Source organism: Octopus sinensis, linkage group LG23 (assembly GCF_006345805.1).
Source record: "Octopus sinensis linkage group LG23, ASM634580v1, whole genome shotgun sequence".
Classification (NCBI taxonomy): domain Eukaryota; kingdom Metazoa; phylum Mollusca; class Cephalopoda; order Octopoda; family Octopodidae; genus Octopus; species Octopus sinensis.
Genome location: NC_043019.1, coordinates 32750598 through 32766365, shown reverse-complemented (window position 1 = coordinate 32766365; position 15768 = coordinate 32750598). Strand labels below are relative to the sequence as shown.

The window sequence follows — 15768 nt, the reverse complement described above, 5'->3', positions numbered from 1 at the left end:
ATTCTTTAATATTTCAAGATATTTTTTATGTAATTTTGGTATATATATCTTTTAAAATGAGATGTCAGGGATATTTTCATTTTTGCGTAATTTAGACAATTTATTCACCACACCTTGTATATACACAGACACACATGTACACATACATACACACACATAAATATACATACACATTACACACATATATTACATACACACATATATACCACACATATACACATACTTATATATACATTACACACACACACACACACACACATATAAAGTCGGGATCTTTTCAATTTGAATGGCAGTTTTTTAAAATAATTTCCACGTAACTAAAATATTTTAAACTTCGTATACTGGTAGAATGTGTTTATAAAACATCTTTTTCTCTTGGCTTTATTGAGAAAATTCTATAGTTTGTAACATATTTGTTGTTTTTTTTCTTCAATTTCTGCAATTTCAACCAATTAATGACGTCTATTGAGGTAAAAAACATTCTGTGCCGTATGAATATGTCCCTCGTTTAAGAAACAGATTGGGTTTATTTACATTTCTGAAGAAAAAAAGATACCCTTCCCCCACCCCTAATCCTAAAACAGATCGAAATGCAATAGATTGATACTAGGGTTATAATTATGGGTGACAATTTCATATGACACCGCTAGAAAAACTGCCGTTCAAACCGAAAAGATCCCAAAAGTCGAGTAAAAATGACCAACTGATCATTGTATATTTGGATGTAACTTCTTTATCCTTAAAGTGCTGCTTACGTCTTTTAATAGTAATAGTCAGGTAACTTTATCGCGCTTAATATATAAATATCTATATCTTAAAATACTTATATGTATGCACACACACACTCACATAAGATCACCAGCTGTGGCTAACATGTAGCTAACAGATTTTATGGAAAGGAATATAGCAAAACTAGATTTAAAAGCAGAAAAAAATAGTGCACCTGAGCACTGTATACAATAATTTCATTCTTTATATTATATTATAAACAAATTTATGGATGAACGTAACTGAAAAAAAAAAATTGAACGCAAGTTACTTCCCTTATTACTAAGTAATAAAGTTATCTCCCTTATAATAGACAGACGGGTTAAATCTAAAGTTCAAAGTTTGACAAGTCGCAATTGAAATATCAATATTCTGGAGACATCGAAGATCAATACTTTATAATATTTAAGAAGTTAATGAATGTTTAGGCGTGGAGGAATTGAGAGGCGCAGGAATTGGTTGTGTGGAAGGATGCTTGTGATCTTGGGTTCATTCCCACTGTGCTGTACTTTGGGAAAATGTCTCCAACCATAATTGCCCAGGGTCGACCAGAGCCTTCTGAGCGAATTTGGTAGACGGTGTGTGTGTGTGTGTGTGTGTGTTTGAGTCTCTGTGTGTGTGTGTGTGTGTGTGTGTGTGTGTGTTTGAGTCTGTGTGTGTGTGTGTGTGTTTGAGTGTGTGTGTGTGTGTATGTTTGAGTGTGTGTGTGTATGTTTGAGTGTGTGTGTGTGTGTGTGTTTGAGTGTGTGTGTGTTTGAGTGTGTGTGTGTGGTGTGTGTGTGTGTGTTTGAGTGTGTGTGTGTGTTTGAGTGTGTGTTTGTTTGTGTGTTTGAGTCTGTGTGTCTGTATGCGTGTGTTTGAGTCTGTGTGTGTGTGCGTACGTGGGTGTCTGTGTTTGAGTTTGTGACCCGGCAGCACTCAACCACCTACGTTGGTTAGTTTATGTTGTCATAACTTAGCATTTCAACAAAAGAGATTCACAAGAAAAATAAATAAATAAATAGATAAGTACTGACGTCATTTTGTTCAACTAAAAACTCTTCGTGGCAATGTTCCAGCATCCCTGTAACTTAGCAGTTCAGCAAAAGAAAACTGATAGAAAAAGCACCAGGCTTACAAAGAATAAGTCCTGGGGTTGATTTCTTTGACTAAAACGCTTTAAGGCAGTGCTCCAGAATGACCACAGTCAAATGAATAACAGAATAAAGTCAGCCTCAATATTTTGTGGGTGCTGTGAAATCAATTGAAAAGGTACCCAGTACATGATTTAACCCATACTGGAGGGATGAAGGGCAATGTTGTTGTCTTCAACCAGATTTGAACTGAGAACAGAAATGGACCTAACTAAAGGCCAAAATATCAAATTGCCATAGTTTTACTTACTTGTACTCGTGGCGACATTCAACCCTGGGCGGGTTGAGTCGGCTTCTACTTATGGAAGAAGTTTCGTGGGAATATGTGGATTTCACAAGCAGTCCCCAACAATCCCACATGTTGAGACATCCTGTTTGCCGCAGATTGTCCGCAGACACAAGGACAGAACAACCGAGGAGCCGCCGGTTGCCGAAGCAGACACTCCGAGGATTTTCACCAGAGCCCCATCTGCCGGGTTGTGGCCCTAATACCACTTGGTTTCAGACCAATTCGCCTTGGGTGGCCCTACCAGGAACCGAAGTTCCTGACGGCATAGCTCTGACACTACCCATTGCCAGCATCCCCACCATGGTGAGGAGGGGATTGCCATAGTTGACAAAAGATCAACTTGTCAAAGGCATTCGACCTGCTAGAACTTGCAGCTAAATCTTCTTCACACCAGACTCCTTAAAAAAGGAAGATACATTGCTAATAAAATCCTAGACATACTGTTTCTGAAAAGGAAAATGGGAGGTCATTGAAAGAAGACTGTACTTGTATGGATATGTGATGTGTATGGATGGAGGTGGCCGTATAAAGGAGCGCCACTCACTCAATGTGGATGGAAGTTGTAGAAAAGGGAGACCCAGGAAGACATAGGACAAAAAAAAAAAAAAAACGAAAGCTGATCTTAGGGCTTTGAAGCTTATGGAGGAGATGACGAAGGACCCAGATGACAGGCAATCTGTGGTTCACAAGCAGACTCACATCCTTAATGAAAATGAATTCTGGGGGCAGTGTGTGTGTGTGTGTATACAAATGGGTCCTTTGTCCAATTTCTTACTTCCACTGCCAATCATCAAACTCGAGCACTTCCTTTTTCCTTTATACCTATTTTTTACTACCTACAAGGGGCTAAACACAGAGGGGACAAACAAGGACAGACAAAGGGATTAAGTCAATTACACCGACCCCAGTGCGAAACCAGAACTTTATTTATCGACCCCGAAAGGATGAAAGGCAAAGTCAACCTCGGCGGAATTTGAACTCAGAACGTAACGGCAGACGAAATACCTATTTTTTACTACCCACAAGGCGCTAAACACAGAGGGGACAAACAAGGACAGACAAATGGATTAAGTCGATTACATCGACCCCAGTGCGTAACTGGTACTTAATTTATCGACCCCGAAAGGATGAAAGGCAAAGTCGACCTCGGCGGAATTTGAACTCAGAACGTAACGGCAGACGAAATACCGCTAAGCATTTCGCCCAGCGTGCTAACGTTTCTGCCAGCTCACCACCTTTATACCACTTAGTTCTCCTGCTACCTGGAACCATTGCGTTTTCCATCCATTTTCATCCACTAATATTGTTGCTCTCCACCCACACTTCACATTAATCAGCCATCCATCCCATTTTCTTGCCACTGAGCCACCAAATAGTCTCTCCTCCTTTACCCTCCACATATCTCTCACTTTCCTCAAGCACTACTCCTGCCTATCTCTGCCCTCACACATCTCTCTCTCGTCCTTCCCCTGTCCATACACATACCCTCACTCTCTCTCTCTCACACACACACACACATATATATATATATATATATATGTATATTAAGGCGGCGAGCCGGCAGAGATGTTAGCACGCCGGGCGAAATGCTTAGCGGTATTTCGTCTGCCGCTACGTTCTGAGTTCAAATTCCGCCGAGGTCGACTTTGCCTTTCATCCTTTCGGGGTCGATAAATTAAGTACCAGTTACGCACTGGGGTCGATGTAATCGGCATAATCCGTTTGTCTGTCCTTGTTTGTCCCCTCTGTGTTTAGCCCCTTGTGGGTAGTTAAGAAATAGGTATTTCGTCTGTCGTTACGTTCTGAGTTCAAATTCCGCCGAGGTCGACTTTGCCTTTCATCCTTTCGGGGTCGATAAATTAAGTACCAGTTACGCACTGGGGTCGATGTAATCGGCTTAATCCGTTTGTCTGTCCTTGTTTGTCCCCTCTGTGTTTAGCCCCTTGTGGGTAGTTAAGAAATATATATATATATATATATATTTTCACATCCTCGTAAATACATCTATAAAATCTGAAAACTAGGAGAGACACAGACAGACCCGGAATAGCAATGGCATGTTATTGAGAAGGTCACGAACAACAAGGAAAGGACTAACATATCTAGCTAAGTGATCAACTCATATATTTATAGATTTATCTATTTTTTTATTCTATCACCCCTCCTCTTCCTTGGAAATTAACTTCACTGGTTTCTTTCATATCTTTTGCCTTTTCTCTCTTTTTATCTTTCTCTCATTCGCTCTATAATTCTTCTTGTGGTTTACGTGACTTCTTCCTATCTACTATTATTTACATAGAGAAGCAAAAATTGCTTATTATCAATGAATTTGTAATCAACTGATGAGGGTGTACTTATATACAAGTTGTTGCATAACCACTTGAAACATATATATTAAATGCATTTCAAATACCAATGATTGGTTTCTGATAATTTTCTAATACATATATATATACACATACACACCACTATATAAATATATCAATTAATGTATGCGGTCTGAAGATATGAGAGTTTCTTGCTTTGGAGACACTTGTCTCCAAAGAAACATCTCCAATACAAGAAACTGTTAGTAGGTTGTTTTCTTTATACCATTTACATTAATCCTTTAGCCTTTAAACCAGCTATATCCGTGCCACATCTCGCCTCTCACACCTATCCTACCATGTCATTCTACAAATGAACAATCACATCGTTGTAGTATCAAAGCTATGAGAAAATGCATGATTAATTCAAAACAATGTGAATAAGTAAATAAGCATTACATTCGATAGAGTAATGTGAATGCTAAAGGTTTTAAACTGGCCCGAATATACTACCCGTTTCATATTCAAACTGGCCAGATCCAGTCTCTCACACCCACCCTACAATGTCATTCTGAGAATAAACAATTGTATCGCTGAAATCTCAAAGCTACAAAAAAATGCACAATTACTTAAAAATAAGCATTACATTTAATAATCTATAAGGGGCCATATGGGGGTGCTTAAATCAGAATCCCACTGCCAGTACTTCTAAACCAGAGGTAGTCACCCTGGTCAACACACTCCAAATCAAATATAATAAAGTTATTTATGAAGTACAGGTACCTGTATATGAGAGTAAATTGGTGTAGATTATGGGAGGTTCCAGACTATCAGCGTCCAGAAAGACAGTAATGTACCTGTATTATATTATGGAGTACCTATGATGTACCTGTATTATATCATGGAGTACCTATGATGTACCTGTATTATATTATGGTGCACCTGTGATGTACCTGTATTATATTATGGAGTGCCTATGATGTACCTGTATATTATGGTGTACCTGTGATGTACCTGTATTATATTGTGGAATACCTATGATGTACTTGTATATTATGGAGTACCTATGATGTACCTGTATTATATTATGGTGTACCGATGATGTACCTGTATTATATCATGGAGTACCTATGATGTACCTGTATTATATTATGGTGCACCTGTGATGTACCTGTATTATATTATGGAGTGCCTATGATGTACCTGTATATTGTGGCAAACCAGTTGTGGTGCACTGCTTTATTATATTATAGAGTACCTGTGATGTACCTGTATTATATTATGGAGTATCTGTGATGTACCCGTATATTATGAAGTACTTATGATATAGCTGTATATTATGGTGTACCTGTGATGTACCTGTATTATATTATGGAGTACCAATGATATATCTGTATTATATTATAGAGTACCTGTGATGTACCTATGATGTACCTGTATTATATCATGGAGTACCTATGATGTACCTGTATTATATCATGGTGCACCTGTGATGTACCTGTATTATATTATGGAGTGCCTATGATGTACCTGTATATTATGGTGTACCTGTGATGTACCTGTATTATATTGTGGAATACCTATGATGTACTTGTATATTATGGAGTACCTATGATGTACCTGTATTATATTATGGTGTACCGATGATGTACCTGTATTATATTATGGTGTACCGATGATGTACCTGTATTATATCATGGAGTACCTATGATATACCTGTATTATATTATAGAGTACTTGTGATGTACCTGTATTATATTATGGAGTATCTGTGATGTACCCGTATATTATGAAGTACTTATGATATAGCTGTATATTATGGAGTACCTGGGATGTACCTGTATTATATTATGGAGTACCTATGACGTACCTGTATATTATGGTGTACCTGTGATGTACCTGTATTATATTATGGAGTACCAATGATATATCTGTATTATATTATAGAGTATCTGTGATGTACCTGTATTATATTATGGAGTACCTGTGATGTACTAGTATTATATTATGGGGTATCTGTGATGTACATGTATATAAAGCAGTGCACCACAACTGGTTTGCCACAATGTAACCTGTAAATATAGATTTTTTTCCTTATACTTATAGTTATATTTTTAGTTCAGGTGTGCCACCAAATTTTGAAAAGAAAAGAAGTATACCACAGGTGAAGAAAAGGGTGTGGAGCACATATTTAAATGCTGGGTAGAAAACATTCAGGAAGAGATTATATTCGTTAGTAACCAAAGAAATTTCTGTCAGAGTGGCAAAATAGATTACCTGTGTATGATATGCAATACATCATGCTAGTGAAATCTGGGCATTCGATATTGAATGTGAAAAAGGTTTGATAGAAAATTAAGTGAGCATGCTCCACAAGATGCTAAATTTTAGTGTTGATAAACAATTGGGCAATGTGTATAAAAATAACAGGGGGGGGGGGTCATCATGGTATACATATGTAAATGTGTAATTTATACATAAATATAAGAGGGAATTTTTTAACCACTTTGTGGAAACCCTTATGCTAGAAAAAGATCCGCTATGGTCTCAATCACTAAGAATTGTTCTCCAGAAAATTTAGCACACCAGAAACGTAAGCGAGAAAGACAAATGAAAAATAACAAAAATATAGGGAGATGTACTCGCATAGCAAGTGATTTGATCTGTGATCGTGTGCTGGAACGAAAACAATTGCAGTGTGGAAGGTGTTTGTAAGCCATTTAAGAAACACACAAAAGCCGTTCGATTCACTTCAACATTTAAGTTTAATTTGTCAAAATATTTTCATCGCAAAAACCGCGACCTGTTCACTGACAAAAATCCGAGATGCAGCACGGATTTTTGTCAGTGAACAGGTCGCGGATTTTAGCGACGAAAATATTTTGACAAATTAAACTTAAATGTTGAAGTGAATCGAACGACTTTTGTGTGTTTCTTAAATGGCTTACAAACAAAAATATAGATTAATCACAAACAATTGTTTCACTATCATTTGTCTTTCTCGCTTATGTTTCTCGTGTGTAAATTTTCTGGAGAACAATTCTTAGTGGTTGAGACCATAGCGGATCTTTTTCTAGCATAAGGGTTTCCACATAGTGGTAATTCCCTCTTATATTTATGTATGAAATACTATTTACTGAATCTCAGTTTTTTTTATATGCTAGACCACTGGTGTTAAAATTGATGTTATCAAATTAATAGCCAATTTTTCACCCTCATTTTGATTTTGATTTTAAATATGTAAATGTGTATGTACATATATATGCATATATATACACGTATATATACATACACACACATATATATACTTGTATGTATATATATATATATACACACACACGCATATATATACGCACGTATATATACATGGTTGAATAGAAATAATTAAATTAAATTATTTCTTCTCAACGATGTATTTGCATGATTTTAATATCACTGTTTGAAACGATCATCTGCATAAATTAAAATTCTTTTAAATTTCAACATCATCTCTTCTTTTCTATGGGTTTCCTTTTCATAAATTCACAACACACCATATACAAGTATTATTTTCATATTCGCAAACTTACACCAGTAAGCTACCAGCAAAATATGAAGAATCTATATTAGAAATGGATTTTTTGGAATCCTCCAAATTAAAGGACGAAATATAATTCAAACTTTATATACATATATAAATATATATATACATACATATATATACATATATATATATATAGATACATACATATATATACACTTATATACATACATTATATATACCATATATAACATACCATTACATATATATACATACATATAATATTATACATCATACATTACATACATACATACATATATACATATATACATACATATACATACATATATACATACTATACATACATATATACATACATATACATACATATATACATACATATACATACATATATACATACATATACATATATATATACATACATACACATATATATATACATACATACATATATATATACATACATACATATATATATACATACATACATATATATATACATACATACATATACACACACATACATATACACACACATACATATACACACATATATATATATATACATATATATATACACATATACACACATACATGTACATATACACATATACACACAAACACATGTATATATATATATATATACACCCATATGTACACATATATATATACATACATACATATATATATACATACATACATATATATATACATACATACATATATATATACATACATACATATACACACACATACATATACACACCACATACATATACACACATATATATATATATACATATATATATACACATATACACACATACATGTACATATACACATATACACACACACACATGTACATATATATATATATACACACATATATGTACACATATATATATATACACACATATATGTACACATATATATATATACACACATATATGTACACATATATATATATACACACATATATGTACACATATACACACACACACATGTACATATATATATACACATATATGTACACATATACAGACATGTATACATATATACATATATATACATGCATATATACACATACATATATATACATGCATATATACACATATATACATGCATATATACACATACATATATATACATGCATATATACACATATATACATGCATATATACACATATATACATGCATATATACACATACTTATATATACATGCATATATACATATATATATACATGCATATATACAAGTGTATATATATATATATACATACATACATACACGTGTATATATATATAATATATATATATACATACATACATACATACACAGACATTTTTAGACATGATTACATATATAGTTTTATACACCATTACATATACATACATATACGCATACATATTTTTTTACATAATTACATATACATACATATATGCATATATACTTTTAAACAAACACACAAACACATGTGTATGTATGTATATATATATATACAGATATATATATATACACACACACAAAGGTACATATACATACTTTTATACATACACATATATATCTATATAAATATATGTACAGATATATATATATATATACAACATTCAAATACATTTACATACACACATGTATGTATGTATATCTATGTAAACCCATCCATCCATACATCATCTTTATTTTCATCCTTCCTTACCTGCCTGGTGTGTACTTCGGTGATGCATTTTCAGGTGTTAATAGAGTAACAGTCTGCCAGTCAAATATAGTTCTCTCTCGCGCTCTCTCTCTTCGTCCTGGACACTCGGGTCCGAGGCCCTACATCATATTGTCACCTGAATAGCATTTCATAGTAGATATCATAGTACATCACTATATACAGCAGAATTGGATACACATGCATACAGCCATGCACAGAAACAAATGATACAACAGATTACGTATATATAAATATCAACAAATATATATGCACAATGTATGTATATATACATATATATAAACATGATATAAAAAAAACCTAGATATACATATATGTATGAGGATGTGTGAGCATGTATGCGTGTATATATAATGGATTTTTAATAATTGTTTATGTTATATTATATGCATAGGATATTATGGTATAATATAAATAAATTGTATCTATTTAATTTGTAATTATACCCATATTTATGTGGCATTCAACTGACGTACCAGTGAATTGGATGTTTAACACATCCCTTTCAAGGACTTCTTTTCCTATATATATATATATACATACATATATATATATATATTTACATATATATATATATATCTGTAAATGTAGTATGTGACAATTATTCGGTAGCCATAATTGTCACAGATAAATTCCTCTATTTACATAATAACGAGATCTCTTTTTTTCTTTTGTTATCTTACAGTTTTTATCAATATATATATATATATATAAATAAATTTAAAAATATATACAAAATATATACGTTTTATTTATTATTTTGCACATTACTTAATCATGTTATATGTTTTATCTTATATTCAATCTTTCTATAAGATGTAATTTTTCTAAATGGTATAATTTAATTTTTCATTATTGAATTGATAAAAGTGTGGTAGGGGGTTCTAACTTATATATATATATATATATATATTATATTTTGTGAAATTGATTTAGTATTTCTAAATTGAATTTTTCCCTGTAAGTTTGGAATAATATTTCCTCATATTATTATATATATATCATCATCATCATTTAGTGTCCGCCTTCCATGCTAGCATGGATTGGACGGTTCAACTGGGGTCTGTGAAGCCAGAAGGCTGCATCAGGCCCAGTCTGATCAGGCAGTGTTTCTACGGCTGGATGCCCTTCCTAACGCCAACCACTCCATGAGTGTAGTGGGTGCATTTTACGCGCCACCCGCACAGGTGCCAGACGGAGCTGGCAAACGGCCACGGACGGATGGTGCTTTTTACGTGCCACCAGCACGGAGGCCAGTCGGGGCGGCGCTGGCAACGACCACGATTGGATGGTTCGCTTACTTGTCACGGCACCGGCATCACAGCTGCAATTTCATTGATGTTGATCGACTTCGATTTTGGTTCTGCTTTCGAAGTCGATCAACATCAATGGAAATTATTATTATATATATATATATATAATATATATATATATTATATACACCCATATAGTTAAATGTATGCAAATGTGTGTGAGAGTGTTGTATTTGTATAGTTTACGCGAGGCATTGTCTCATACATATGATTTTGATTTTCCTTTTATTTTGTTAAGCCAAAACAATGCAAGTTATCAAAAGATACAGCTCAATGGTTAGTACTTTTACTTGGTATTTCAACATATCAGAGTTAGGATCCCTTCTACAGAAAATCTATGGCTACGAGAAAAGATGCTGTTAGCTGACTTCTCTTCAGATCAGTGAAGTCAGCTAACAACACATTTTCTCCATAGATTTCCTGATGAAGGGGTTCTAACCCTCACATATCAGGTGAAGTGATCTATCTGTATTATTTTAATAATTTGCATTGTTTTAGCTTTATAAAGAATATATATATACATATATATATATATATTGGTAAAAACGGTAAGATAACAAAAGAAAGAAAGAGACCTCAATATTATGTAAATAGAGGAAATTATCTGTAAAATAATATGTGACAATTATTCAATAGCAAAGATAAACACCCTCTTTTCGGTTATCTTGGCTATTGAATAATTGTCACATATTATTTTATTTTTTTTATATATTATATATATATATATATATATGTGTGTGTGTGTGGAGGCGCAATGGCCCAGTGGTTAGGGCAGCGAACTCGCGGTCAGAGGATCGCAGTTTCGATTCCCAGACCGGGTGTTGTGAGTGTTTATTGAGCGAAAACACCTAAAAGCTCCACGAGGCTCCGGCAGGGGGTGATGGTGATCCCTGCTGTACTCTTTCACCACTCTTTCTTCTGTTGGCCTGCTCGCTTAGCCAGCAGGGTGGCGTCATTCGAAGGCTAAAACAATGCGAACGCATTGTGACCAGCGATGTGTAACAACGTCTGATGGTCTGGTCGGTCACGTGATCACGTGATATATATATATTAGTAATATGCATGTATATGTAACTGTGTATGGAAGTCTGTACATGCATATATATATATTGGATTGCCATTATTATTATTTTTTATTAATAATAATGTCCTTATATATTCATGTGTGTGTATGTGAGTGTTTGTGTGCATGTGTGTCTGTATGTATGTGTATTAAAATAATGACATATGTAGATATGTATGTCTGGAAATATGTACACATATGCATTCATAGGTGTACATCTCTAAATATGTTTTGTGTGTGTAGTGTGTGTGTGTAAAGGGAATTTTATTTCACTTTCAATTTGAAACCATTTTACTAAGGAGACAAGTGACCGTCAAAAGCCTCGAGCCACCGTCCACTTTGTTTATGAGTTACAAAAGGAACAAAGAATGGAAATCTAGTGCAAAAATGTCCTTAAAATAATAAAAGTGAACAACAAAAGATTTGAAAGAATTTAAAAAAAAAACAAAATATTTATTCAAGAAGCAAGGAAAATAGTGCTAATAGGCAGATGTTTGAGGGGAGGAATTCTTCTTGTAAGTGGTGACAACTACAGTGAAAAACTGAAGATTAGTAGTGAGATGATTCATTCAAGTAGCAACCTTAAGAAGAACACTGGCTAAAGGAGAACAGAAAGGACAAAGAATGAGTGTTTGTGCATGCACCTAAGTGTATATAAATGCGTCTATACAAGTGTGTGTGTGTGTGGTGTGTGGTGGAGTGATTGCCACCTTCCACATATGCACTAGCACTATGACCCGGCGTTGCCAGGTCATAGTGCTAGTAATACTTTTACTTGTTTCAGTCATTTGACTGCGGCCATGCTGGAGCACCGCCTTTAATCAAGCAACTCGACCCCAGGACTTATTCTTTTGTAAGCCCAGTACTTATTCTATCGGACTCTTTTGCCGAACCGCTAAGTAACGGGGACATAAACACACCAGCATCGGTTGTCAAGCAATGCTAGGAGGACAAACACACACACGCATATATATATATATATAACGGGAAGCTTTATGAAAATAGACAAAAGACGAAGGCAGGTGGAAAACAAACAAACAATTGTATTAGTATGGCACAGGAAATATAAATAAAACAAATATATATATATATATATATATACACACACACACACACACATATATACGATGGGCTTCTTTCAGTTTCCGTCTACCAAATCCACTCACAAGGCTTTGGTCAGCCCGAGGCTATTATAGAAGACACTTGCCCAAGGTGCCACGCAGTGGGACTGAACCCGGAACCATGTGGTTGGTAAACAAGCTACTTACCACGAATAATTTGTTAAAATGACCACCATTATTAAGCTGGGGTTTGGGATATAAATTAACATGAAATTTTGATGACAAACAACTTGTAACAGATAAAGGTTTTAGTGTAGACCCCTTTAAAACAGGAAGTTTGTATCATGGAAACAAGGGTGGTCCCAGGTCGGTTGGTATCAAAGGGTTAAGGTTTATCTTTTACAATAAGGATAATACACAGACACACACACACAAATATACATAAACATACATACATATGTATACACACACATACAGGCATATATATACACACATACAGGCATATATATATATATACACACACACACAAACATGCATGTGTATACACATACTAATGCACGCATAAGTATATACACATACATACATATGTATACACACACATACAGGCATATATATATATATACACACACACACAAACATGCATGTGTATACACATACTAATGCACGCATAAGTATATACACATACATACATATGTATACACACACATACAGGCATATATATACACACATACAGGCATATATATATATATATACACACACACAAACATGCATGTGTATACACATACTAATGCACGCATAAGTATATACACATACATATATATATATATATATATATATATACACACACATATACATGCATATGTATACACACACATACATGCATACACACATAATATACACACGCATACAGGTACATTTAAATGCATACAGATACATGTATGCACAGACATCAGGCATCTGTATACGCATACAACCTTACATACACATACATACAAGTATACACAAACATACACATGTATACACATGCATACAGGCCATGATGCAACAATTCCGCGCAAGACAATTCAGCATGGGGCATCTTACTTAAAATAAGTCGAAAGGTAAGCTACTATAAATCGGCACAAACTTTCCGGACAACCCAATACATACATACACATATAAGCATACACACACACACACACACAAACATGTACGTACATGGACACATACACATACCTAAATGCATACACACACACAATGAGCCTCTTTGAGTTTCCATCTACCAACTACTTTCACAAGGATCTGGCCAGCCTGGGGCTGTAATAGAAGACACTTGCTCAAGGTGCCACACAGTGGAACTGAACCCAAAACCATGTGAACCACAATTATAAATCAAGGTAAAATTAGCTCAAGCTAATTACCAGGCAGGTAGAGAGAGACTTAATTCAAATGGTTATTTCACTAAAGTATATGTTGTTTTTTTTTTGTTTGTTCCTTCTCGAGCCATGCCTGGCTCATAAGGGCCAGTTTCCCAGTTTCCTTGGCGTATAGGTTCCCCACCTGGACGGGACGCCGATCCGTTGCAGGTGAGCTGCGAGATGCAGGAGGAAAAAATGAGAGAGAAAGTTGTGGCGAAAGAGTCGGCAGAAGTTCGCCATTACCTTCTGCCGGAGCCGCGTGGAGCTTAGCTGTTTCGCTCATAAACACACACATCGCCCGGTCTGAGATTCGAACCCACGATCCCTCGACCGCGAGTCCGCGGAAGAGTCGGCAGAAGTTCACCATTACCTTCTGCCGGAGCCGCGTGGAGCTTAGCTGTTTCACTCATAAACACACATCGCCCGGTCTGAGATTCGAACCAACGATCCCTCGACCACGAAAGAGTCAGCAGAAGTTCGCAATTACCTTCTGCTGGAGCCGCATGGAGCTTAGCTGTTTTGCTCATAAACACACACATCGCCCGGTCTGAGATTCGAACCCGCGATCCCTTGACTGCGAGTCCACTGCTCTAACCACTAGGCCATGTGCCTCCATTACTATAGTATATCCAAAACCAAGTGGCCTTCTATTATTAAGAAGATAACATTTGAGAGATTTTCTTTCCAACTTTCATGTTTCTCTTCATAGCTGAACAGAGTGGGAACTGACAAAGATGAAGGAGTTGGAATTAGGTCAGGGTCAGGGTCAAAGTGTAGGTGTTTGTTAAGTTTAATGCTGAATTTAGGATTAGCTAATACACTAATCCTTGTTTCATGCTGTCATGCATTTCCATATAAATGTCACATCAGGCTTACTCTTTACTCTTTTACTTGTTTCAGTCATTTGACTGCGGCCATGCTGGAGCACCGCCTTTAGTCGAGCAAATCGTTCCCGGGACTTATTCCTTGTAAGCCCAGTACTTATTCCATCAGTCTCTTTTGCCGAACCGCTAAGTGACGGGGACGTAAACACACCAGCATCGGTTGTCAAGCAATGCTAGGGGGACAAACACAGACACACATACATATATATATATACACACACATATATATGACGGGCTTCTTTCAGTTTCCGTCTACCAAATCCACTCACAATGCATTGGTCGGCCCGGGGCTATAGT

General features: G+C 35.4%; 1 protein-coding gene across 2 annotated transcripts in view; it reads right to left on the bottom strand.

The window, feature by feature from the left end:
• LOC115223485 (protein EFR3 homolog A) overlaps nt 1-15768 on the bottom strand; it is a 145309-nt gene that overhangs the window by 92442 nt on the left and 37099 nt on the right. The window contains exon 2 of one of the 2 annotated variants that reach the window (XM_036512595.1): nt 9736-9871. The exons of the other annotated variant lie outside the window; for it this stretch is intronic. Within the exon in view, the coding sequence (XP_036368488.1) occupies nt 9736-9763 (28 nt within the window). The 5' untranslated portion in view covers nt 9764-9871. The remainder of the gene's footprint in view (nt 1-9735; nt 9872-15768) is intronic. 2 annotated transcript variants of the gene reach the window in all.